Below are 23,649 nucleotides of genomic sequence, written 5' to 3'. Positions count from 1 at the left end.
ACGACGTTTTAGAATTAAAAAGAAATGAAACCGAGGGAGAGAAGGGTATTCTAGGAAATAAAGAATTCTTAGTACCGAACGACTGATGGTCGCTTTCTTGAAGAGGGCCCAGCGAGTCAGAGCAATGCTCTAGCTACTGGTTTAATGGCTCACGGTCACCCGTCTCAGATGCGGGTAACCGACGTTTGGGTAGAGATATATTTTCCGCTGCAAGGTGGGAGCGCCATGTGATCGTTCAACGCCATGTGATATATTTTCCGTCTACGACAATATACTTAAGATCCTTATTTACAATTAATAATAATAATATATATTATTTATATATTTAACTTTTCAATATACTGGATTCTGTATTAATAATTAAATCGTCTTAATTCTGTTCCCTTCTTAGTCTGACAATTTATATTCCATTGATCCAAAACAATACTTTATTTTGTCCCATATACGACTGACAATATGTTGGTTTCACTCTTTATATTAATATCCATCCTCATGATATTAGACAAAGTTGACCGTTCTTGGTTTACGCATGGGACTATCATTAACAAAGGGCTGTAACAAACTATCCAAAAATAACGACATGCGTACAAAATAACATGTCTATGTTTACCTGCTTATTATGGCTTGCCACAAGAGGCAATATGATAGCATCGTGTCGGAAGACAAGTGGTGATCTTCACGTCCGACCGACCCTCTACTTGATCGGTAAACCGTGCTGTGTCCCACATCTGGGAACAATACAGAAGACCCCGAATTGCACCGATCTTTATGATCCGACACAAGACAAAATACACTAGCAATTTAAAATAGAGTAGAGGCCGTTCGATCGGAATAGTTAAACACGCGTCGACTGTTCGGATCACGCTGGGTGCCTCAATAAAGAAGTAGCAATGCTACCCACGGGCCACACGCCTCGTTCAAACGAGAGAAGCGAGGCGCAGATGGAGAAGTGGGTGGCGGTAAGTGGCGGAGGAGGAGGGGGCGGGGGTGGAGGCGGGGGGAGGTGGAGTCGGTGGGAGGACATGAACCCGGAGGTGCTGGCGCTAGTGTTCGTGGGGATGCCGGCGGACGTGCTGGCGCGGACGGTTCCGTTCGTGTGCCCGTCGTGGCGGGAGGTGATGGCAGGGCCGTACTGCTGGTCGGAGATCGACTTAGACCAGTGGTGCCGCCGCGTCGACCGATCCGACGTCATCAACTTCGTCGTCCGTCGCCTCGTCCGCCGCAGCAGGGGCACCCTCCGCCGCCTCTCCGCCTACCGCCTCAGCAACTCCGGTTTCGTCTATGTCGCCACATCGTAACTCCCCTCTTCCCTCCCTGATATTTTCCTGCTTTCTCTCATGTATGAAACATAATTGATAATCTCTACCCCATCTGTTCTGGCTATTGTCGTCCATGGAACGCAGAAGTTTCTTCTATGAAGCAATAGATGTCCCCTCAAGAAAAGTGAAGCCAATCGATGCTTGGAAACGTTATTTAGGGTTACTCTCTCGATGTTTTTGTCGTCGTGAGGAAGCTTTTGATGGTTCATTTGTTCTATCATTTTTGCCTTGTAAGATTTATTTTTATTATTATTATTGTTATATATATACACATACACACACACACACACACACACACACACACACACACATATATATATATATATATATATATATATATATATATATATATATATATATATATATATATATATATATATTCTTTTTTTTTATGGTTTAATGGCGTCTTCAATGATGATTTGGACCTTCATTTTGTCTAATATGGGGGAACGACTTGTTTCAGTTCATTTTTACTGCTTAAAAATGGCTATCTTATTTTCTCTACTTTTTTTCTTTGAAATTAGTTTTATCAGTTTTGTCTTAATGTTTCAGAGTCATAGTGATTGATTAATCTTCCGGTAAGGTGAGGATTTCTCTATCTGCAGAGTAGTGTTTTTTGTGTTTATCTTAGTACTCATTGGTAGTTGAGTGCTTTCTTTCGTCAGGGTTTAGAGCATAGATTTTTGTAGGAAACTGTGCTGATATGATACCTGCTACGGTGCTACCCTTTGCATTGAGATGCTGCTACATGCGTACACAAGTCGAGATACTATACGACATTTTAGTTTTTTTTTCCTATGGTTAAAATGAGTGTAGTAATAAACTAACTCACTATATCTAAACTTCAAAGAGGATTGCTGAACATATTATATTTTTCTGGATTCTGTAATTTTGTTTCTTTTATAGTGTTGTTACTTGTATCCATTTTTATCTCTTATTTTCATAGTCTAATGAACTGTCTCAAGATGCAGGTGGAAAATTTGCTTTTTCCGTTTCTACAGCATGTGAGACATCTTTTTTGTTCATATATTTTACATTCTGCTTAGTCCTTGTTCTTGCATTGAAATGAAAAATGCTTGCCATCTGTTCTATAGATTCACACAGGTGCTGTCTGTTTTGTGTATGTCTCTTTATTTTGCTCATAACGCATAAATAAGAAATATTGTTATAGATTTCTGTCTAAGTAACCACATCTAATTTTATATTCACACTGACAAATAAGTTAAATATTTACTAGAGGTATGTCAGTAGTTACTTTGGAGCAAAAGGCAGCTGAAGAAGATTTTGTGTATGGGTTTTCTTTTGTGGTTAAGATGTCATTTGTTTATATCCCTTATCATTGTTTTGTCTAATGAGTTACTTTAAAATGATGGGTGTAACTTTTTTTTGTTCAATGGCCTGGTGCTACGCTTTTCTCTAGGCATTATGTTCTATTGTATTTTTCATTTGTGTGATTCTCAAAATGTTTGATCTGTTTCTAGCGTTGGATACAGATAAAAAGACGTGCATTTTATGACTTTTTTTTGTCAGTAAGTACATATTTTGGTTTAACTGCTTTAATATTGAACGAGGATCACAGGAATTATTGCAGATATAAATGTAATTAAGTGAATATTGCTACAGACTAAACAGCTTAACTTCTAATAGGAACATTATTATTCAAATCTGTAATCTTGTGTGGTAGCAATCTCTAGTACCGTTTCCCTGTTCTTGGTTCATTCTTGTGGTGTGTCGCTGCTGTTATGCTCCAAGTTTGTTCATTTTCTATATTTACCATCTCAGATTGTTAATAAAATTAGTCGGAAAGTATTATTTGTCTAGCATGTTCCGGACTGACTAGGAGATAAACAGGGAGATAGTTCTGGTGGCACAAGGAAAGAAAAGCTGGTTTGTATTTTGGCATTCTTGTCTCTACTTCATTAACACCTCTGTTCTTTAATTTTCATTTATCTTTATAGGTTTTTGAGTTGTTTGAGGTGCTAAAATAGTACAAGCATGTCAACCGAACTTTTTCAGGCTTTTTTGGCTTAAAGTAGTGAATTTGTGGCCCATGTTTGACAATGATGACTTTACAACATACGTTATAAGAAAAATAATTCATTAGGTTTTATTTTTAATTTAGTTTCTTTGGTTTGAATCTACTAGGTGTTTTAAGTTTATCAGTCTAAATATTGTGCAGGGTTTTATACAGGTGGAGGCAAAGTGATGACTATTGTTTGAGGCATGAGTTTAGTATGTTACCTTAGAATATTCTTACACTTAAGGCCATGGCATGAGTTTTATGGGTTTTGTATGCACATGCATTGTTTAGCGCAGGAACAGCAAAGTGACAAGTTATTCCTTAAAGTGTGATATGAGGTCCAAGATAGAAATTATCTAGGCTAATTTTTTTCTAAAAGGTTGTTTAGCCTTTTGATTTACTACAGATGTAGTAGTCATCTGCATATGATTGTGCATCTGAATTTGGTGAATACGGATATAACACAATTGAGGCCCTTTTTGGTTTTTGGACTCATATATGATATGAAAGTCCCTAGTTTCGATTCATGAAATCTTTACTACTTTTTCTCATCCTTGGCAAATTCCACAAGAGGGTGACTTGAAATTGAGGTCAGTGTACAACTGTTGTAGTTATGTAGTTCCACTTACCTGTGAGATGAAGGTGATTATTTAAAGTCGCAGCACATGTATAACCTTTAGCTATTGTAAGTCTTGGTATGCCCCTATGCTTTTTGATGAAATTTAGAAACTGTGTAATTTCCATGTGTGAGACTCGCTCTAATGACTAGATATTGTTTAGATATTGTTTCTTTTTTTTAGATGACTCGCTCTAATGACTCGCTAAGTTGATTTAGATATTGTTTCTTTTTTTTTTTGCAGTGTCAGGTTCCTTAGCGTCCTTCAAATACCAATGAGTGATGTGACTGACCAGATAGTGGAGAAGCATGTAGAATCGTTCTCAACTCTGACTGTGTTGGACATTAGTTACTGTCTGAAGATCACCTCCAAGGGCATGGAAGCACTGGGGAAGCACTGCAAGGCTTTAGTTCAACTGACGAGGAATATGCCTCCACCAGAATTTGAGACAACCCAGGATGATGGTGTGGCTGCCAAGGTGGATGAGGGGGAAGCCATGGCTATAGCCAACAATATGTCTGGGCTTGAACATTTAGAGCTTGCATACGGGAAGTTCAGCCACCATGGGTTGGCAGCAATTTTGACTAACTGCACAGCTCTTAAAATCCTTGACGTCCGTGGGTGTTGGAATGTTAAGATGGAAGACAACATTGAGGCCATGTGTGCCAAAATCCAATCCTTTAGAGATCCCTGGGAGGATGATTATGAGTTTAGTTCTTCGGAAGATGAAGGGGACAACAGTAGTGCTGAAGACGTGGGACTGGTGGATTGTGATGCCTCTGATTAATCAGATGATGACTGAAATGGTAGTTTGCCTTTTTGCCCAATCTCGGTACTTCTCTTTAGCCATTTAGTTATGCTTGCTACAACAGTATAGACCTTTTTGGTCCTTTGGGTCATGCTTTCAGTTGAACAATAGAAAAAATTGAAATTGAAAAGAAAGTCTTTTTAGCATATGGATATATGTATCTTGAATCTTGGCTTCTATTAGAACATGAAGAGAGAATCTAATCTGAATGTTCTGTCTCATTATTCAAAGTCATGTTGGTATTAAGAATATCGCGGTGTTTCTAGATCTTTGTCATGGACAATCAAGAAGAGTGTCTGGATTTCTTGATTTTAGCTTTCTATCATGCAGATATATGATCCTGAGATGAAGTTTTGTGTAAAGTCGGATGTATTTAGGTGTCTCCTGTGAGATGAAATTTTGGCTACGTGTGTTTTATTCCCTGAATCACTTCATGTTTGTCTACGTAGAAAATGCTTTGGTAATTCATAAGTTGATGCTATTGACATCAAATATTCCACAGAACTCTTTAATTAGCATTCATAATTACAGCCATGGTCCTAATGCTAGCTGCAGATGAATAGTAGTGTTATCTGACTTTAGATTCATTGGTCAGTACCTTGAAGAAATTAAATAGAACTCTTTTCTTCATTCTTTGATTCTGCCAATAGTTTTACAATTTGTTTTATAGTCCAAGTCTTATTTCAAGAGTTAAATCTCTTTATGCACATATCACCTTTTGTTCCATATCTGAATAATCTCCTCAACTTAAATCTTTTTGCTGACTTCTTATATGCTCGTCTTTACATTAAAGAAGCAATAACAAAGGTCATATTTATATTCTGATTTATCTGTGTGTTTTAATTCTTTTCTTCCTTGTCTTGTTTTTGTTTGGACTACTCACTAAGCTTTACCTGCTTTGAACACTTATTGAAGGTTCTTTTAGCCTTAACCTGCTTGGTAAACCTATTTATGCAATATATTCATCAAAGAACATAGAATACTTTGCAGTTTCTGAACCATCAATAACTTTTAGAGCTTTGATAAGGTCCTAAGATAAAGAGGAATGCATTAAGATTTGTGCTGGTTTTATTGAATACCTGTGTCTTTCTGGCAGTTAATATTTTTTATTATTCTGAATATTATTGTATACTATTGTTTTTGGATACAAAATACAGTTGTTTTTTTGTGTTCATTGTTTTAAATATTATAGATTATTAGGGTTTTACTAAATTCTTTTTGTTTACATATTAATACTACAAAATTGGTTTTTTGAACTTTCTATTTTTTTTGAAAATATTAATATTTTTATTACTACTTTATGTAGATTTTTTAACTTCTATTATGTTAACAATGTTTCAACATTTTATAAATTAATTAATATTTTTAATTTATTATTTAATAAAGAAATAGAGAGAGAAAAATGTCTGGACTATGGTTGTTGACTATACAAATATAATTATAATATATTTTTATTTAATGTTAATATACTATTTTTAATTATGGACTCTACAGAAGGTTGGCTTCTCAAGAGAGTAGGGAGGGCCCCAAGCAAACAAATTTTCATCATTGTCATCAGCATCTTCTCCATAACTAAACCATCTCATGGTGCCTCACTTACCCATATCTTGGTACTATTTTACATCAAACAAGAGATTGAGGGATCATCTTTTAGATGTAAAGTTGTCCATGGAGCAGTAGCCCAATGAATAATGCCTCCTTGCTTTGTTTCAATAACATCTACAGTTTCCTATTGTCTTTGTTTATTGTCATGCAAATTTAATAAACTAATTATGCCATGAAGATTATCAATAGCTTAGCATATTCTTCTTGTTGCTTTAACCAAGCTAGAGGATCTACAATCTCAAAGATAATAAAATCTTGTGTGATTAGCTCTGCATGTATATATATATATATATATATATATATAGAGAGAGAGAGAGAGAGAGAGAGAGACATTGATATTTTATACATGTGACACAGGTATGCTTTGATGGATGTTTCAGCTGTCACTCTCCCAGATGCTGTATGCGACCACTGACTTCCGGCCTTATAGTTAGTGATTTGGTTCATGTCAGATAAAAAAGAAGGGAGGTATGTCGTATCCTTCTGTAGGGCTTTAGCCAAGCATATTTTGTTGCATTTTCTGACCTGAGAAAAATAGGGCAACAAATGGGACTCTCAGTTAGTGCTCATCGAAGCAAACATCATGTCATCAAATATACAAAGATTGGTCAACCTTGCCAACATCAGCACCACAACATTTTCTACAGGCTTATCATCCCTACTATGAACCTTTCGTTATCTCAACAATGTCTTCATCCTACAATCAAAATCAAGATGGTCTTCCTCACGCCTTCCTCGCAATAATTCTGCACTCGTCTCATCATTAATTGCTGGCAAATAACCTGACGTTGTTTGCAAGTGTTGCTTCACATGATTTCTAGAAATCACGCCGAATAAGATCATATGAATCAACAGCAACCGAGTACAAAATGCAATGACTCGCACACCATCATTAATTACCCTCCAGATAGAGTTGGGTGTTGAAGGACATCAAACATAAAATGCTTTGTGAAATTTCTTGTTTTGTAACATTTAAGAACAGAGACTGAGGATAAACAAGAGAGTCGTAATTGCCCACTCTGTTCATACAGTAGTCTAATCAAAACAAGTTCAATCATGTCACCCAAGCATGCCTCCACCATTTCTAACGAACAGGAATGCAGGTGGGAACTGTTGGCTTATAAAGAAACCTTTGGATGGGAAATGGTGCAAAGACAACTTTTTGAGAGAAAAAGTAGTTCATGACAATAGTTAGAACACACCCTTTTTGCTCTGGGCTTCTGAATACTATGACCCTATAACATCGAGCGGGCAACACGCAACTTCTGTGAGAGCAGAAGTTGGAATATAGTATGGTACAGATGCAGAAACCAAGACCGAAAGAATGATTGAATCAACTCAGGAGTTCCTAAAAGACATAAGATGCCAAAGGTTCTCGAGACAAGTTACTGCTTCCCATGTGAACATCCATATACAAGCACATAAAAGCACATGGGACATACTCTCCAATGATAGACTTGTTTGGGGACTGTACAAGTGAAACTGTGAGAACATGATACTTGAAATTACTCTGTGAACTCAAATTCAGATCATATACATGAGGAGTTATGTACATCTCTCATTTGTGAGCAGAGCATGGTGTTTACATGTGACACCAAATGTCTGATGTTGTAAGCTTCTCTCTTAGTTTCCGACTCAGGTGGGTGATTCCCTACCCGGTCGCTAACTTGGGCACCGGCAGTCTAGTAGCTAAATGTACAATTTGTGTAAAAGCTGGAACTTAAACATCAGTGTCACAGAGCTTGCCATGCATCTGGTTCTGCACAGCTTTGATAGCAGCGACTCGAGCTGCAGTGGCTGCTCTATTTGCAGCAGTTACTGCCCTGGTTACTTGATCATCGACCTGCGGAATAAGAACAGCTTTCTCTGCAGCCTTCCGAGCCGCCTGATCCATCGGAACATGTTTGAAATTTTAGATTGTAAAATGTATCAGAAGATAGCAAAGGTTAGTGAAACTGAAAGCGCGCATACTTGAACAGCTCCCTGGACAGCAGGGTCGGATGGGGGGAGAGAGTTGTTTAGGACTCCACAGTCCCAGTTTCCTGATCTTGTCTCACCACTCCGGAATGTGTATAATCCAAAACCTTGTTTCTTGCCCTCATGCCATGAACCTTCATAGCAGTGACCATTAGCAAAGTGATATACTCCAAAACCATGTATTTTGTCACCAAAATACTCTCCAGAATACTGGTCACCATTCCTGCAGCAACAGAAGACCTCTATCATTAGGACTACACACCAGATCTAGCAATCGAACAGAATACTCTAATTTTAGACTAAGTCGAGGTTGATGTTTCACTATGTAAAGCTTGCAGTCAATATAATTTCAGAATTATCTCTGAATGGTTCCATATCACTGAAGAACAAAAACCGACTTGAGAACTCAGGAAGTTACTTCCGATGATAATTACATGATCAATCTAACAATAACATGGAGAATGAGAAACAATAAGATTTGAAATCAGCTAAACCAATCTTCAGGTGCAGATGTGTATTTTTGTCTAACATGAGGAGAAAAATATAGAGCTTCTACGTTGGTGAAGGAGCAAGAACAGAGTTCAATCCTGAAAATTTGTGGTTACTAAGAGAGAGAAAAAAAAGATAAAATGTCCTTCAAAATATTGAAAGTGACTGCATCTTGTTTTATAGCAAACAATAAGACAACAAACTACATGACGGAAAAAGCTAGAAGCCTGCATCTAGACATTTGCAGCATGGGAACCAGAAAAGCCATCCAATCCACAAACATTAAAAATGTCACTGTAAGCATAACTTCATTAACCTAATTTGATGAAACCCTTTGGACGGTTGTCTTGCGTACTAGTTCATGCCCTCGCCCACAAGTTTCTGAACACGACTAGCAGCAAGAAATAGCCAATCTTGTGCCGGTTCATATCTTCCTTGACAAATTTACAAACCTGAATAAGTTTAGAACAACTTTTATATTCTTGTTGGCTGCCTTTGTCGTTCTTTGTCTAAATGCAATTGGGACATCTACAGGAGAATTTTAGTTACTTCATATGCTTTCATTTCCATAAAACTCAAACATCAATCATGAGATTAACCCAATGGAAAGACCAGTTAGAATTATGAGAATTACGTCAGATAGACAAGCAATATACAGTTCATATTCGAAACTTGAACCGGTCGAACTCTTCTACCACCTCCACAATCCACTGTTCCATTTGTTAGACTCAACAGACCTACAATTTCCACATCAACTACGACAGTGTTCTTCTCTCACACTCCAAAGTGTTCCCCAGAGAGTAATTAAGAACAGTCAACACTAATAATGTGCAAACTATTTTGACAATTCTATCAGCAGCAGAAAAAATATTTTGCCAGAAAGAGGCTAAAAATTACCTGAAATGGTAACAGCCAAGGCCGTGCTTGACGCCGGCCTTGAACTCCCCGGCGTAGCGGCTGCCGTCGGAGCACGTCTGCACGCCGACCCCGTGGCTCTGACCGCCGGCCCACTCCCCGGCGTAGCTGTCCCCGCTGTAGAACCGGTAAACCCCAAACCCGTGGCGGAGGCCGTGGCGGTACTGCCCCCGGTACCGGCTCCCCCGCGCCCAGGTCTCGATCCCGTGGCCGTCGTACTTACCATCGACCCAATCGCCCTCGTACCTCCCCTTGGCGGCGAAGAAGCGGTACACGCCGCTGCCGCTGCACCGGCCCAGGTGGAACTCGCCTTCGTAGGAGTCCCCGTTGCTGTAGACCTCCACCCCCTCGCGGACGGCCCTTCCGTTGGGGTTCTCCTTCTTCTCGGACCGGTGGCGGCCACGGCCGTCGTCGTCGCCGATGAACCAGTCCACGGAGGAGGCGCGGCGGGTGACGAAGACGCGCGAGCGGCGGGCGGCGAGGGAGGCGAGCGAGATGAGGGCGGCGAAGAGGAGGAGGTTTGCGAAGACAGGGGAGTCCTGCCTGAGGTAAAAGAAGAGGAGAAATACTAGGAGAGGGAGAAGGAGCAGCAGGTGGTGGCGGTGGCGATTCCGCCGGCGGCGAGGGCGTTGGGGCTTCTCCTCATCGTCGTTGGCCTCGGTCACGGAGAAGATGCTCTGGATGGAGGATCGGGCGACGGGGGACCGAAGGAGGGACGACTGCGTTCGAATGAGCTTACCCTTCTTCGACTCCATCTCGATCAACTCCCTCTGCAAGCCATGGCGAAACAGAGCAGAGCAGAGCAGAGAAACGGGAAGGATTTAAAAGGGGAACCGCTCGGGGAGAGAATCTTGTTGCACCCACCAACCGGTGACCAGATCTTAATTGCAATATAGGATGTTTGGATCTGAAACCAACGGCGATGGCGCAGCTTGTAAGATTTGGTTTCTTTACAAAAAGTATATTAGATCCTCCACGCCAGAAGACTCGGTGGCGCTCCGGACCATCGGATTCGGGCATGATTGGTTGGTTGTTGGAGGCGGCAACGATATCGGATCTTAGATCCGCCTTCGGCACGTGCGACAGGGGTAGTTGCACGTGAAAGGGGAAAGCTGAAAGGTTTTCTTGGTCCAAAAGGTGACCACGGTGCAATAATTATGACCGCTAAGGGTCAAAGACTTGCCCCAACCGTGATAATTTATGATCTTTCAAATGTCCAAAAAGAATTGTTTCATTGGGTCTTTTGGATGTGTCTTTCTTGATTGATAATATTTACAATCTCGAAAATTAATTCCATATAATTTTTATATGTTATGGTCAATGGGATCAACTTATATGCCGTAGGTTATGTTCACATTCATTTAAGGAGTGACAATGATATCTTCAATCAATTGGGTAGGTTTCTTACCTTTACTGCACATTGGAACATTGGTAATAAGGTTGACTGCATGCATTCACATGATTAATAGATTGTGTTCCGTGACTGTGATTAGACTGGAAGAGTAATCCTCACTCCCTTCAGTAGATTACTCTTCGAAACCTTCTTCCATTAGTAGATTACTCACAGTGGATTTCGTAATCCATACACTTTGGAGACGGGTGCATGACACAAACCTCACTCCCTTTTTCCTTCGGGCTCATCATCGTCTTCAGAGGTATCAGACGACACTGGAAGCGACTCCAGCAGCCAGTCTTTGGATGGACACTGGGGAGAGGATGGTCTCTGTAAGCTGGACCTGTGAAGAACTTGGAGAATTTAGTCTTGCAGGCAGACTTGGAGTCATGATCAGCGCCAGCTTCCAGTCTTCGAACTACTAACCCTAATTAATAGCTGGAGCTCCACTGTCTCACAGAACCATACCGCGTCGGTGACTCAGAGGTCAAACATCTGCCTCCTCATCCTTGAGATGCCGGTGGACACGCTTTAGCACTGGCAAGGATTGGATGAAGGCTGCCGACGTGAATATAAGCTGTGAGATGTCCAGTTCCGAGTTACTTCATGTAACAGTCAGTTTGTCCATTACGTAGTACGCTGTTGGATTTAAGTCTTTCAGAGTTGGATTTATATTATGCAAATTATTTCATTAATAATTACACAATGTAATATTTCGAAGACTATTCATCAAATTTATTAACTGAGATCGACCACGGAAAAAAAATGATAACTTCATTAAGCATCAATTAATTACATTAACCACAGAAAGCAGAAGCAGCACATACAATCCCAAGGAACATATATATGCCCTATCTACAGAAGCAATTCACAGCTGATCACACTGGGTTGGCACGAAAGACAAGACTTCCTTCTTCAGATCGTAGAGTATCTGTATATTTTGTTGCTGGAAGTTGCCGAGGATGGACAAGCCACTGGATGCCATGATTGTTAGGCACAGCAAACCGGTGGTTGAATCCATGATCATGAAGTTCTGCGCCGGCAAATCCAAATCGGCTCCGTCAAAGTGGAACGTCAGCTTGGGAACCTCCACCGTCGACGACCCCGACGGCAGCGAGAAACAAAGGTCGAGACCGGTTTCGGATCCATCGGCAACCGGGAGTTGCATCTCAGACAGGAAGGCCTTCTTCAGCTGCCTGTATCCAGCGAGTTCCAAGTAGGTGATGGAGGTGCCGGAGTCGATGATCAAGCCGCCGGTTCCGTCTTCCTGCAGAGCGAACGTAGAGCTGGGGATTTGCAGGCGAGTCCCGCCCACTGTTATGCCTTCGAGGCTGACATAGTAGAAGGATGGCTGTGTAGGGTTCTTCCGTAGAGGTGTGGATCGGACTGCGGTTGCACTGAGATCAGCTAGTGAGCCAAACAGAAGAGGGCTCTTCTTGGATTCGTCTAAGGAGGTGAGGCAGTAGGAGAACTTCCCTAGGCCTAGTTGGGATATCAACGACAGCGGTCCACGACCGAGACCCACGAGACCCGAGGCCTGAGAGAAGCCGCTGCCTTGATTTGTGTCGCCGCAGCCGAAGGCGATGTTGGACACCGAAGTCGGGTTCGCAGTCCCAAACGTGAAGGTTTCACCTGCAAGAACACCTTGAGTCGATGAGGAGTCGCCATAAGAGTACAGGTACTCACAGCCGGAGGCGCCGCATCTGAAGGTAGGGAGAGCCTGGCACAAGTTGCTGGAGCATGGCAGCTTCGTGAACGTGGACGAGCTCGAGGGATCGAATACTGGAGTAGGTTGGCTGAAGCACTCCACGCAGGGCTTGCACTGCGTCCATATGAGGTCGCTCCCAGTGTCCATGATGGCCGAGAAGGCAAGACCAGGCGTGCCGATGGCCAAGTCCATGAGGAACTCGCCGCTGCCGGCGTGGACCGGAGCTTGGACTTTGTTGCCAGACGCTGCAGCTGTCAACCTTGCCATCCTGTGGTTGCTCCGCAGCGCTGCTCGTTGGAGCAGCTCAAGTTTTGAGAAGTTGCCATTGGAGTCCACATGGGCGAGCTCTAATCTCAGGCCATTTAGCTCAGAACAGGCTTCCGGAATCGCAAGAGCCATGATCGACATCAGAAGAAGCCATACTCGAATTACTCCCATCGTCACAAGCCTTGAAGAAAGCAATCAGGCACTGCAGAAGGCTCTTCTAATCATGAGGACATGACTAATTGATCTATAGATGTTAGTGCAGTTGGCTGGAAGAAATCTATGGAAAAGAAGTGTTGCAGACCAGAAACGTACCTAATAGAGTATGGAGTTGATCCATAGCAGGGGTTTGATGCTTAGTAGTAGTCTTATTGGATTCCTCTGTTCGCTTTTAGGTTTGGATAGGTAGGATATCAGTTCTGCACAACTCTGGGAGGTGTGTCAGGCATCACATAGAAGTTATTACTGTGAGCACTTGAAAGTGTTTATAGAGCTAATTAGATGGTCTAGATCGATCAGTGCTTTCATCTGATGGCACTTTGGAACATGAATTAGATTACAACTTAGCAGAAATGGCAGTGACTTGGGAAGAAGACGATACATACGCCACTAATTAAGGTTTGGTGAGCAACTAGGGAGGTGTTTGTTTCCAGTGCAAGAAAGTTGAGACTTGCAAGTCTCTTCTCATTTGATCGAGGTTTGGTGATCAATCAATTGTTGGATCACAGGCTCCAAATTAATTAACATCATCATCAACCAACCCACTAAGGAGAGGAACTTCTCACCTGTTGGAGAATTCAGGTAGATCAGAAGAGCTGTTCATCCAGCTGAGACTGATCACCCATTTATTCTCTCTTCTTTCCTCTTTCTTTTCCTCCGAGGAAGAACGGGGGAAGATTTCCTACTATCCATTTCATCGAATAGGAAGTGAAATGTAGCAGATAGAAGAAGGAAACAAAAGCAATCTGCCTTTGGCATTCATTAAGACCACATCTACTAAACTAAACATCTGAGGGAGTATATTAGACTGACTGACAAAGATAATGTTTATCAATCTGTCTAATACACTCTCTCATGTGTTTAATGACTCGATGATAGAGAGATTTTCTTATATAATTGGATTTTCCTCAACAGAATAGAGAGACTCCCTCAGGTGTTTAGAGGCTTCGTGAGTAGAGCAAGAGCATATCGTTGCTGCTATTGCGATTGATGTTGCTGTGAGGGCACAGGCCCGTCCTTTGTTCTCCTTAAGTCCACCGACTGTTGGCAGATCAACAAAGACTATCACGATGAAGAAGATGAGAATTGGTTGTGACAAGAGTGAAGCTTCGCTTTTCTCATCTTATTTCCTCAATACTAAGCGAAAGTGTGATCCTTGAAATTTCCTCGACCACCGAGGGATCAAACCAATCATTCAAAAGATCCAAATTCTAGCCATGATCCAAAATCAAAGATTTAGGCATAAAAAAAAGAGATGTGCATAAGAGAGACCATCAACACGGTGCATGGAAGAATAAGACATGCCACAAGGATGACCAGGCATGATCACATGAGAGGACTTAGTTGTGATTGGGTTTTGGGGACAAGAAGCAGCCCCTTCGAGTCCCCAAACCTTGCTCGCTCCTCGGAATCCATCACCCTCGCTTACACATATCATGCCACGAACTTAAGAGAGAGAGAGAGAGAGAGAGAATGTGATCAATGGTGAGGATTGATCGGAAAACCACAACCTAGCAGTAATGCTATAATTTTAAGATTGACCGATTAGAACATAAATCATAGAAACTAAATGTGTTAGATCGGATCTCAAGAATTAGCAATCTTCCATAGTTTCAGGAAACCAGCATCTTTCCTCGCAGCACTCAGTAACTATTACTTCACTGAACTTTAATCTGCTGCCATTTAGAAGTCTCTGAAGCATAGTTAAATTATCACAATCTCTATTTTGAAGCAGCCTGGAATTCCTTTCTTTCTGCCAGAAAGATTTCCCTTCTGGTTGATCTTGTAATCATGCCATGTCCCCATCCTGCTTGTAAATCCTCACAGTTGCAGTAGCATTTCCTCTCAATTGTCATCTTCTCCATTCTCCATTCTCAATTGTAAATTCTGTTTGTAAACATCATATTCCCTAATGTTTGTGCCAGATCAAATTGTACTACCACCTACAAGCTTTAAGATCATTTCATCCTCTCAGTCATGGCAGGTGGGAGGTACCTCTGGCCATTAATAGTTAGATATGCAATCTTCACTTGAGGAACCATTCCAGCTTCATCAGCCAGAGAATCACCAAACTCGAAAGCAACTGAACCTTCAGCCATTCAATTATCACTACCAAATGTGAATGTTCATCCATTTCCTAGTTTCCATCCGTTTATGATTTAGCACCAGTTTAACACAATTCTACGTGGTGGATTAACATCTGGAATCTTTGATTTCCTTTGATCCAAGGCAACGTTGGCCTCGAGAACATAGATGATGGTGGTAAATGATTCATGTAGCTGATCCCTGTTTCTGTGAACTACAGCAAAGTAATGCCTGCAACCAGAAACATATTAGAGGTCGAGAAACTCTGAAATCTCTGTTCTTTATTCTCAGAAGAACCAATCCCAACAAAACAGAATGGGCTTTGGCATCACAATAAGATCGTACCTTTTCGACGGTCATTGACTCTACTTGCATTAAATTGACCCTCCTTGGATCCCAACAATGCTTCGCTCAAAGGATTACCAACAGACCGATGAGAATTTTGTTTAGGAGACTGTGGCTTCAGCCGACTTCATGGTGAGAAGATTGCAGCACATGAAATGCATGAGCGTTCTGCGTCTCTTGGTCCGCCAAAGGACCGGTTGGTGCTGCGGGCCACCAGAGCGAGAAGGTGACAAGGACGGATCACAACATAGGAGGTGGCGGAAAGGAGAAGACTAGTCCCACCGAAAGAGGCCACTTTTACGCGTCAACCAAGAAGAATAGCTGCAGATGATGAAATTTCTGGCAAACAGCTTCAAGGAAACACATCAAAGACTTCAATCTTCAGAACTCATTGGGCAGTTCGGCTGAATGTTCAAGATGAACTATCGCTGATAGAACGAGAATGAAACAGAATTATCTATACAAGCTCAATAGCAGCTGATTTGGTTGGCCATTATTAGTGATCTTGGAAAGAGACTGCATCATCTGAACTAAAGGTTACTGCTTTCCTTTCTGCTATTTGATGAACTGGTGTGCTTCTTTCTGTGGCCACATTTGGTTTAAGTATTTATGAATGGAGGGTTGACTTGCAGCTCCAATAAGTGAAGGGGGACTCAACCAAGCACTCGGGGAGGCGAGTGTTCCATGACGGAACTCAAGGAAGAAGATTGACTTCTCAGGAAACATAAACCAAGTGAGAGGGGAACCATGTGGTGAAGTGCTCCACCGCAGCCCAACTTGGGAGAACTGAACCCCCTCAGTAAGTAGAACATCCCTACAATCTCCAATTGGGACCCTTAAATCCTTCTTTTTTGGGTGGCCAAATATACAAGGAATATCTCGTGACCCCATTTGCAATCAGTTCCATTTCCTCTTCACCATTTGCCACCATCACTATCTAGCACTATCAGTTTGCATCATTCCTCTTCCTCCTTGCTGTCATCATGCTGTTGGTTGTACACTTGAGACGTCCGTCCCATCACCCAGAAACACATCTTAGAGTTTTGGGTCGCAGCAGATGCTCATACGGGAGGTGAGGTGTTGGTGCAAATCTGAAGCCTGAGTCAAAGAAACAAAGGAAGAAAACAACCAAGAAAAAGGCAGCACCATCGTTTTCATGCAAGAAACTTGTTGTAATCCTCCATTGTGCACTGAACTTGAGCTCCAGGGATGGATGCTCCCATGCATTGCCTCCCATTAGGTGGTGGAACCCACACCTCACTGAGACCGGAGATTAAGACCATCACCATCCGATGCAAGACGCATATCGGGAGAGGTGTTTTATGGGATCACGGAGCTCTCTGGCATCATACCGTCAACTTCTCAATACAGAAGAGTAGGAGAAGAGCCAAGGGATGCTTGGCTCTAGGAACAGTTGGTTGGCCACTTCAAGGAGACAAGTAGGAGATATGACAGTGAAGACCAAGATACCATGTCCCTCGACAGCACAAGCAGAAGCATTTCCTGATGCCAATTGAAGACCAGAAATATTCACACATACAAAGGAAGGTGCTCCTCAAGATCTGGATTCCAACACACATCCTTTTCAGCGTCCAAATTGTAGGAGGAGGACATGGATATTGAGAATAGTTGGCATCTCTGTTCTTAAGTTGCATTTTGAGCCATAAATCACCTATAAATTCCAAATGGCATCTTCCATCTTCCAAATGACTCGAGAAGAATGAAGAAGGGATGGCCAGAGTCCAAAGAGTCCAAGTCAGTTGCTTTTGAAAACAGCGCAAAGCATCTTTACCCTTTGAATCAGACCAACTTCTGCAATTCCAAAGAGACCAACATTGCAGGTAACCAGCCAAAAGCATTTATTCTTCTTGTTTGGGCAGATGGATGACTAGAATTCCATGATGCTACATTATTTTCCCATGAATAGTGTACCCTTATATTATCTCGATTTCAAGCCGCTATGAGATGAATTCAATACACCAGACTTCTTTCAATATAGAATCAAGAACGAATCATCGCTTTGGTCTAATATTCTTCGAGTGACGAAAATTTTTTGACCCGACGACTCACTCTCTGTGCTAATCACTCGTGTTTATGACTTCATTTTGTAATGTTAAACAGATAAGCTGAATCAGAATTGCATTATGCCCAATCCAATTTATAATTGAGATAAAGCAGGCTATTGAGACACATGCTTTTATGTGGAAGTTGCATGTTGATCATTGGGTATTGGAATTGTCGGCTGATACGGATCCCATCTACCACTATTACATGGTTTAGTCACCAAAAGTGTCAGCAAAATTATTATTTTTAGATGTTGAATTAATTTTTTTTTTTATATATTTAGATATAAGATCAGATACAATGATCTTCCTCGGATCTTTTATTTGCGGAGGAGGGTATATGTGAAGAATCCTAAAAATTGAAAGGACAAACATATAATACAAGAATTAATAGGGGAAAATATGAAGGGCCGATACGTGAAATATCTAAAAATTACATACTGCAATGGAAAAGATGAGGAATATGGAGGACGAGCTCCGTAGCAACGGACGTGGCCACCAATCTTGGAGCCTCCCACCTTTTTACCTTTCTTCCCTCAACTCTATAAAGCAGCGAGCAGTGCTTAAGCCAAGGCTAAGACGAGCTCTCCTTCCCCACCCAACCTCAGGCCGAGTGAGCGAGCGAGCGAGACAGCGATGCAAGAGGAGAAGAGGACGAAGGTGAAGAAAGGATGGCTTGCAGTACGAGTAGGGCTGGAAGGCGAGGAAGGCGGCTTCCGGAGGTTCGTCATCCCTATAGCCTACCTCCACCACCCTCACTTCACGAGGCTTCTCGAGGCAGCTCGAGAGGTCTACGGCTTCCGCTCCTCCGGCCCCCTCAAGCTTCCCTGTTCCGTCGACGACTTCCTCCATCTCCGGTGGCTCATCGAGCGGGAGTCGCATCACTCCCATAGCCTCCACCTCCACTCTTTCCCTTTGCACTCATGTTGACCGAAAACAAACGAGGCAAAAGAAGAGAGAGATGACATAAAAGCTGATGATGATGCTGATGATGTTAAATAGCTGACTGCCAGCAAGCAATTGTAACCCATTTTACCATGATTTGATGAACTTATAAGATTGGTGTTTAGTTTTTCGTTTCAGCGCGCAGGAGAACTCTCTTCAAGTTTATCTTTCCTGTTCACTTTCATCCTTTGTTCAACCATAGATTTCACTCGATGGAAGGCCAATCCACAACATAATCTAAAGCATGTCGCAAGAGAAGACGCATCTGATGCACGTGTCTTTCCTGCGTCGAATGACGATTTCTGATAAGAAGATGAAGTTGGCATCGTGCTCATCTTTGCTATCCATATGGGGAATTCAAAAAGGAAAAAGCTTTGAGGGATGCACGGCGTCATCATCTTTTTCTACATCTCACTTTATACTACTGTGTCTCACCAGTGCCGGATGCTTATCTAGTGTGAAGTGTAAGCTTCCTTTAGATCAGCTGGAATATTATAAAGCTAAGTCTTTTTGGGTTTCGCTTTACTCAACAGAGGTCATGACAACGGTGTCAGCTAACATAATTGATATAGATATCGATAGTATGTCGTAATGTCGTGAACTCGAATTCAGTCTTCGCCACTTACTCTTTGCAAACTAAGAACAGAGACAATGATCACATAATATCGAGGACAATAAAATCTATATACTGCTTGGAAATGATGATCTTAAGAAGAGAAGGAATTAAGATCAGCAAGCCTGTAGCTTTTATCTAACCATGGAGAGAGAGGATAAAAAGGCCTTGTCGAAAGCTGGATTCGTGATACTTTATGAGAAGAAGCTCTCCATCTTGATACGGGGTTGAACGCAGCTCGTGATGCATGGGAGCGATTTGAAGATGCCTTTGCACAGGTGTCCAAGGATGAAGAACAACTTTTACTCGTTACCAAGTCACCGAATCCATTAAGAGGCTTTAGGCAATCGGTGAAGAACTTGGTGCAATGCAAAAGTCATGGTAAAGTTGCTGGGAAATGGATGTCAAAATCCTGTGTGTCTGTTATCGTGAGCTTCAAGCTCGAGTTCTTTTAGGAACATAAACACAGCAGTAGATGTGTAACATGGTAGAGTAGCAGAGAAGGCAAAGGTGAAGCCCATGACCATTAAAGGTTTCATTCACTTCACCAGTTCTTGACCAAGCTGCACTATGAAGAGACCTTGATCCTCACCATTAAAACTCGTAACTCAGCTAATGGTTTTCATCCTCAATCAAAGAATCATCGGGGGCATAGATCTGTGGGATACTGCGATTGAGATAAAAAAATATGCTGGTCATTTGGGTATTGATACAGTTTTGTTGATGTTTTCGGCATTAACATCTCCCACATTGCTGGATTTGATGATACTGTCTCAAATAATGTTCTTAAGTTGCCTACAATGAGAAAGAAATCAATCTAACTCATGTTGAAGTATGAGGAAACAGGACAAATGATTTCTCTAGCTATCCTTGTAAGAGACTGATTCCCTTGCATAAAAGAGAAACCACCATGCTTGGATTGGAGCTATGGTCCCCTGATGATGAACCACATCTAATGACTAAAGCATCACATCCTATATAAGTTGACTAAATCTTCTCATGGGTTTGGACCACATCAAAGTCAACAGATGTCTCAATTTTTCAACTTGTATACGATTGAAAAGACAATAGAAGTACTTCTCAATGTTCTAAAAGTGCATTTGAGACCTCCTTCAAGAACAATAATGGGCTGAGATGGACTACCACTTGTCTTTATCCACTAAATGAGGAGAATTTAACAGTATATGAACCTTAATTAACTCAACTTTGAAATGCAAATAACCGCATGGAAGTTAATTGCAAAAAATTAACACTATATCTGTTCAGCTACATACAAATCGAGTCCATAATCAAATAAATCAAACAAAATTTACGCCCTGTTAGGTCGAAGGACAAAGATTCAGCAAGAAGGGGGGATCAAAGAAAAGAGAAGCATCTCTCTCCTTGGTGACAGCAGCAGCCCAGCCCCACTTGCAGGAGAAACACCAGGAAGTGCGAGCTCCCCTGGCACTGATGGCTTTGGTGTTGGCATAGTACACCAGCTGGCTGTGGTGGGACTGGCAATCGCATTGGAGGATGAAATAGATCAGCTGACAAAGGCACACTCACACAACTTGCAGTCTTCATGCCAGGAACTTTCCATCAAAATCTGAAATCAACAGCTACTTTTGAACCAGCATACAGCATACTCACAATAGCTACTGTAATCACAAGAGGTGACATTGCAAACAAGCAAAAGACTGCTGTCTTTGCAGTACGAACTGCAAAGACGGTAACCATTACAATTTACTGCGAGAGGCAAAATGAGGGAGAACAGAAACTAGAGTGAGGCCTCAACTACATGATTGCAGTAAGCAGCACCATATCCTTTATGTTAGTTCTTAGTTCATGAAATCTACATTAAATGAGACACTTTTCTTCCTCTCCAATTTCTAACTCATGAAAACATGAGACTAAATTAAGATCAAATGGCCGGGCTGTCAGAAAGACAGTTGACATAAAAAAAAACAAATACGTAGATTCCATATATCTCAGTGGTTGGCAAATTCAACTTAGATTCGTTGGATCCCTAAATGGAAGAGCTCGTCTCAAACTATATTGCATATAGTCGAATCATAATACTATATCTGATTGACCCCGTTATCTTTAATCCATCTTAATCCGACGTTAGCACTACACACATGGATGTCGCCCTGTAAATAGATCTGTTTACAATCTGCAGGCTCATCTCACAAGCTTTCTGCCTCGCGATTTGTTAATGTGGATGGCTGTTGGATTCAGTACCACTAGGGAGATGCCAAGTTACTAGTATAAACCTTAGTTCAAATGCCTCACGTAGAGACAACTTACCCTTTGTTCTTGAACATTGTAAGGAGTTGACCATAATTGGAATCAGCCATTAATTTATAGAAGGGAAACGACTGGTTTGGGTACTGTCCATTTTGCATGGCAAAGCCCAAGGCAGGACTTCGTGTGTATAAACCATGCACAAACATTTAGATCTTAATCCATGAGGGATTCGGTGGATTATTAAAGCTAAACATGTCATTTTAATTCCATCAAAATATATGAAAGAAATAATTAACTTAAATTTTTATTGATAGTGAGTATGAATTTATATACATAAAGAGAGTTACAAAATATGATGATTATATATTTTTTAATTAATTATAAATATAAAATATTTATCTAGATTATTTTATAACATGAGAAATTATGTTGAGAATGTGATCCTCATTATTTGATAGAATTACTATAATATGTTATCATAAATTCTATGATTTAGAATTATGATAACATATTATCAAAATACTAAGAGGATCACGATATTTTTTTTAATGACATTCTTTCTATTATGCCCCCACAAGATGGTACTCCCATTGGAGGTATCGATCTTAGACCAAAGTAGAAGAATTTGTTGATAAGAGAGAGACTTAGTAGGAGTATCTATAAGTTGAGAAGTTGAGATATGAGAGACATATAGTTCATCAATTTAAATTTTGTCATGGATAAAATAAAAATCGATAATCATGTACTTCATATTATCAGATAGATATGTTGTATTTATATTATCATAATATATTGACGGAGTATTAAAGAATGTGATAAAGAGTTCATATAGCAAGGATGAAATCTAATAAAATTCGACAATTGTAAAAGCAATCGTTCGATATTCAATCTCTGTAGAAGATCTTGCAAGGTATCATTATTTTTTTAAGCTCGAAGTGATGAGATTATGATTGAAAAATATGATATAAATACTAATAGATATCCTATCATTCTTATTACCTACTCAATTAGCATATGAAGATACATGAAGCAGTAGAGGAGAATTCTTTCAAAAAAATAAGTCATGATTAATAATGCACTTTAAATTCCATAGAAGGCATTTAATAATTATCAAATGGTTGGAAGGAGACTTGTGCATAAATTAAAATAATTTATTAATTATGTATGTAATATTCGGATGAGTAAATGTCAAATATTATAAATTGCCAATAACTTAATGATACTCAATGGCATTATTAAAATTATCACTATCAAATAATGTAAGAGGAACACTTGTATAGAGTGGCATAGTAATAATATTGGCTTCAACCATTTTGGTGTGATCAAGAAATCATAAATATACTTTTATTGAGAAAAAATAGACTATTTGTTATATAGATGACTTGAGTATTAAGAAATATCTAGGGGACCTAATATCTAAAACTTGCTTCAAAACTGTTTGAATAAACTAATTAATTATTATTAGTTTATTGCTTGTAATAATTAACTCATATATATAAATCAGTAAAAATATGATTATGCACTCAAGAGAATAAATGAATAATAAATATTAGATTCAGAATTATGAAATCTAATTAATACTAGATATATTCGAGGTTCATAATACAGAAGTCTACTTGAGGTTATGAAAAACTTTATATAATTTATAGACATGTTGAGAAAGATTATTATCAACAAAACTCGAAGGTTATCTCCAAAAAACAATTTTAAAAATATGATCATAAAGAAATGAGCCAAAGCAATGCATTTTTTAACCGTTAAAACGTGAGCTTGGGAAGTTACTGAATGCCGAAAGCTCAATGGCCTAGAAATACCAAAGCTCTCGTTAAGTGTACAAGGAACAAAGACCCAAAGACCCTTGGTTTGTCCAACGTTTCAATTAAGAAGGAACGTGGCCATCTCTAATTGGCCATGGTAGATTGATAGACATTAAACCCCTTCATTAGCCAAGGAAACACTGATCATTAGGCAGTGATAGTTATGCATACTAATGCATGAAGCGCCAATGATAGACCACATGCGTGGATTGTCACCT

At 40.5% G+C, this 23,649-nt stretch overlaps 3 protein-coding genes across 4 annotated transcripts; 1 reads left to right on the top strand and 2 right to left on the bottom strand.

Moving 5' to 3' along the window:
- The first annotated feature begins 988 nt into the window (after positions 1–988).
- LOC103992264 (F-box protein FBW2-like) lies at positions 989–4,973 on the top strand. Its single transcript, XM_009411899.3, has 2 exons — positions 989–1,294; positions 4,200–4,973. The coding sequence occupies exons 1-2, from the start codon at positions 1,023–1,025 to the stop codon at positions 4,741–4,743; spliced, it is 816 nt and encodes a 271-aa protein (XP_009410174.3). The 5' UTR covers positions 989–1,022; the 3' UTR covers positions 4,744–4,973.
- A 2,879-nt stretch (positions 4,974–7,852) lies between these two features.
- Positions 7,853–10,586, bottom strand: LOC135617557 (uncharacterized). Its single transcript, XM_065117907.1, has 3 exons — positions 9,733–10,586; positions 8,341–8,569; positions 7,853–8,254 (listed from the first exon to the last, which is right to left on the bottom strand). The coding sequence occupies exons 1-3, from the start codon at positions 10,503–10,505 to the stop codon at positions 8,090–8,092; spliced, it is 1,167 nt and encodes a 388-aa protein (XP_064973979.1). The 5' UTR covers positions 10,506–10,586; the 3' UTR covers positions 7,853–8,089.
- A 1,314-nt stretch (positions 10,587–11,900) lies between these two features.
- On the bottom strand, positions 11,901–13,713 carry LOC103992203 (aspartic proteinase nepenthesin-2). Of its 2 annotated transcripts, none has more exons than XM_009411817.3 (2): positions 13,431–13,713; positions 11,901–13,353 (listed from the first exon to the last, which is right to left on the bottom strand). In XM_009411817.3, the coding sequence occupies exon 2, from the start codon at positions 13,287–13,289 to the stop codon at positions 12,012–12,014; it is 1,278 nt and encodes a 425-aa protein (XP_009410092.2). In that variant the 5' UTR covers positions 13,290–13,353; positions 13,431–13,713; the 3' UTR covers positions 11,901–12,011. The 2 variants fall into 2 exon arrangements, with proteins under 2 accessions (XP_009410092.2, XP_009410093.2); XM_009411818.3 differs by having other exon boundaries at positions 11,901–13,320.
- Positions 13,714–23,649: the final 9,936 nt, after the last annotated feature.

The sequence above is a fragment of the Musa acuminata genome, chromosome BXJ2-7 (assembly GCF_036884655.1).
Source record: "Musa acuminata AAA Group cultivar baxijiao chromosome BXJ2-7, Cavendish_Baxijiao_AAA, whole genome shotgun sequence".
NCBI classification, from domain to species: Eukaryota; Viridiplantae; Streptophyta; class Magnoliopsida; order Zingiberales; family Musaceae; genus Musa; species Musa acuminata.
This window is presented reverse-complemented; position numbering and strand designations above follow the sequence as displayed.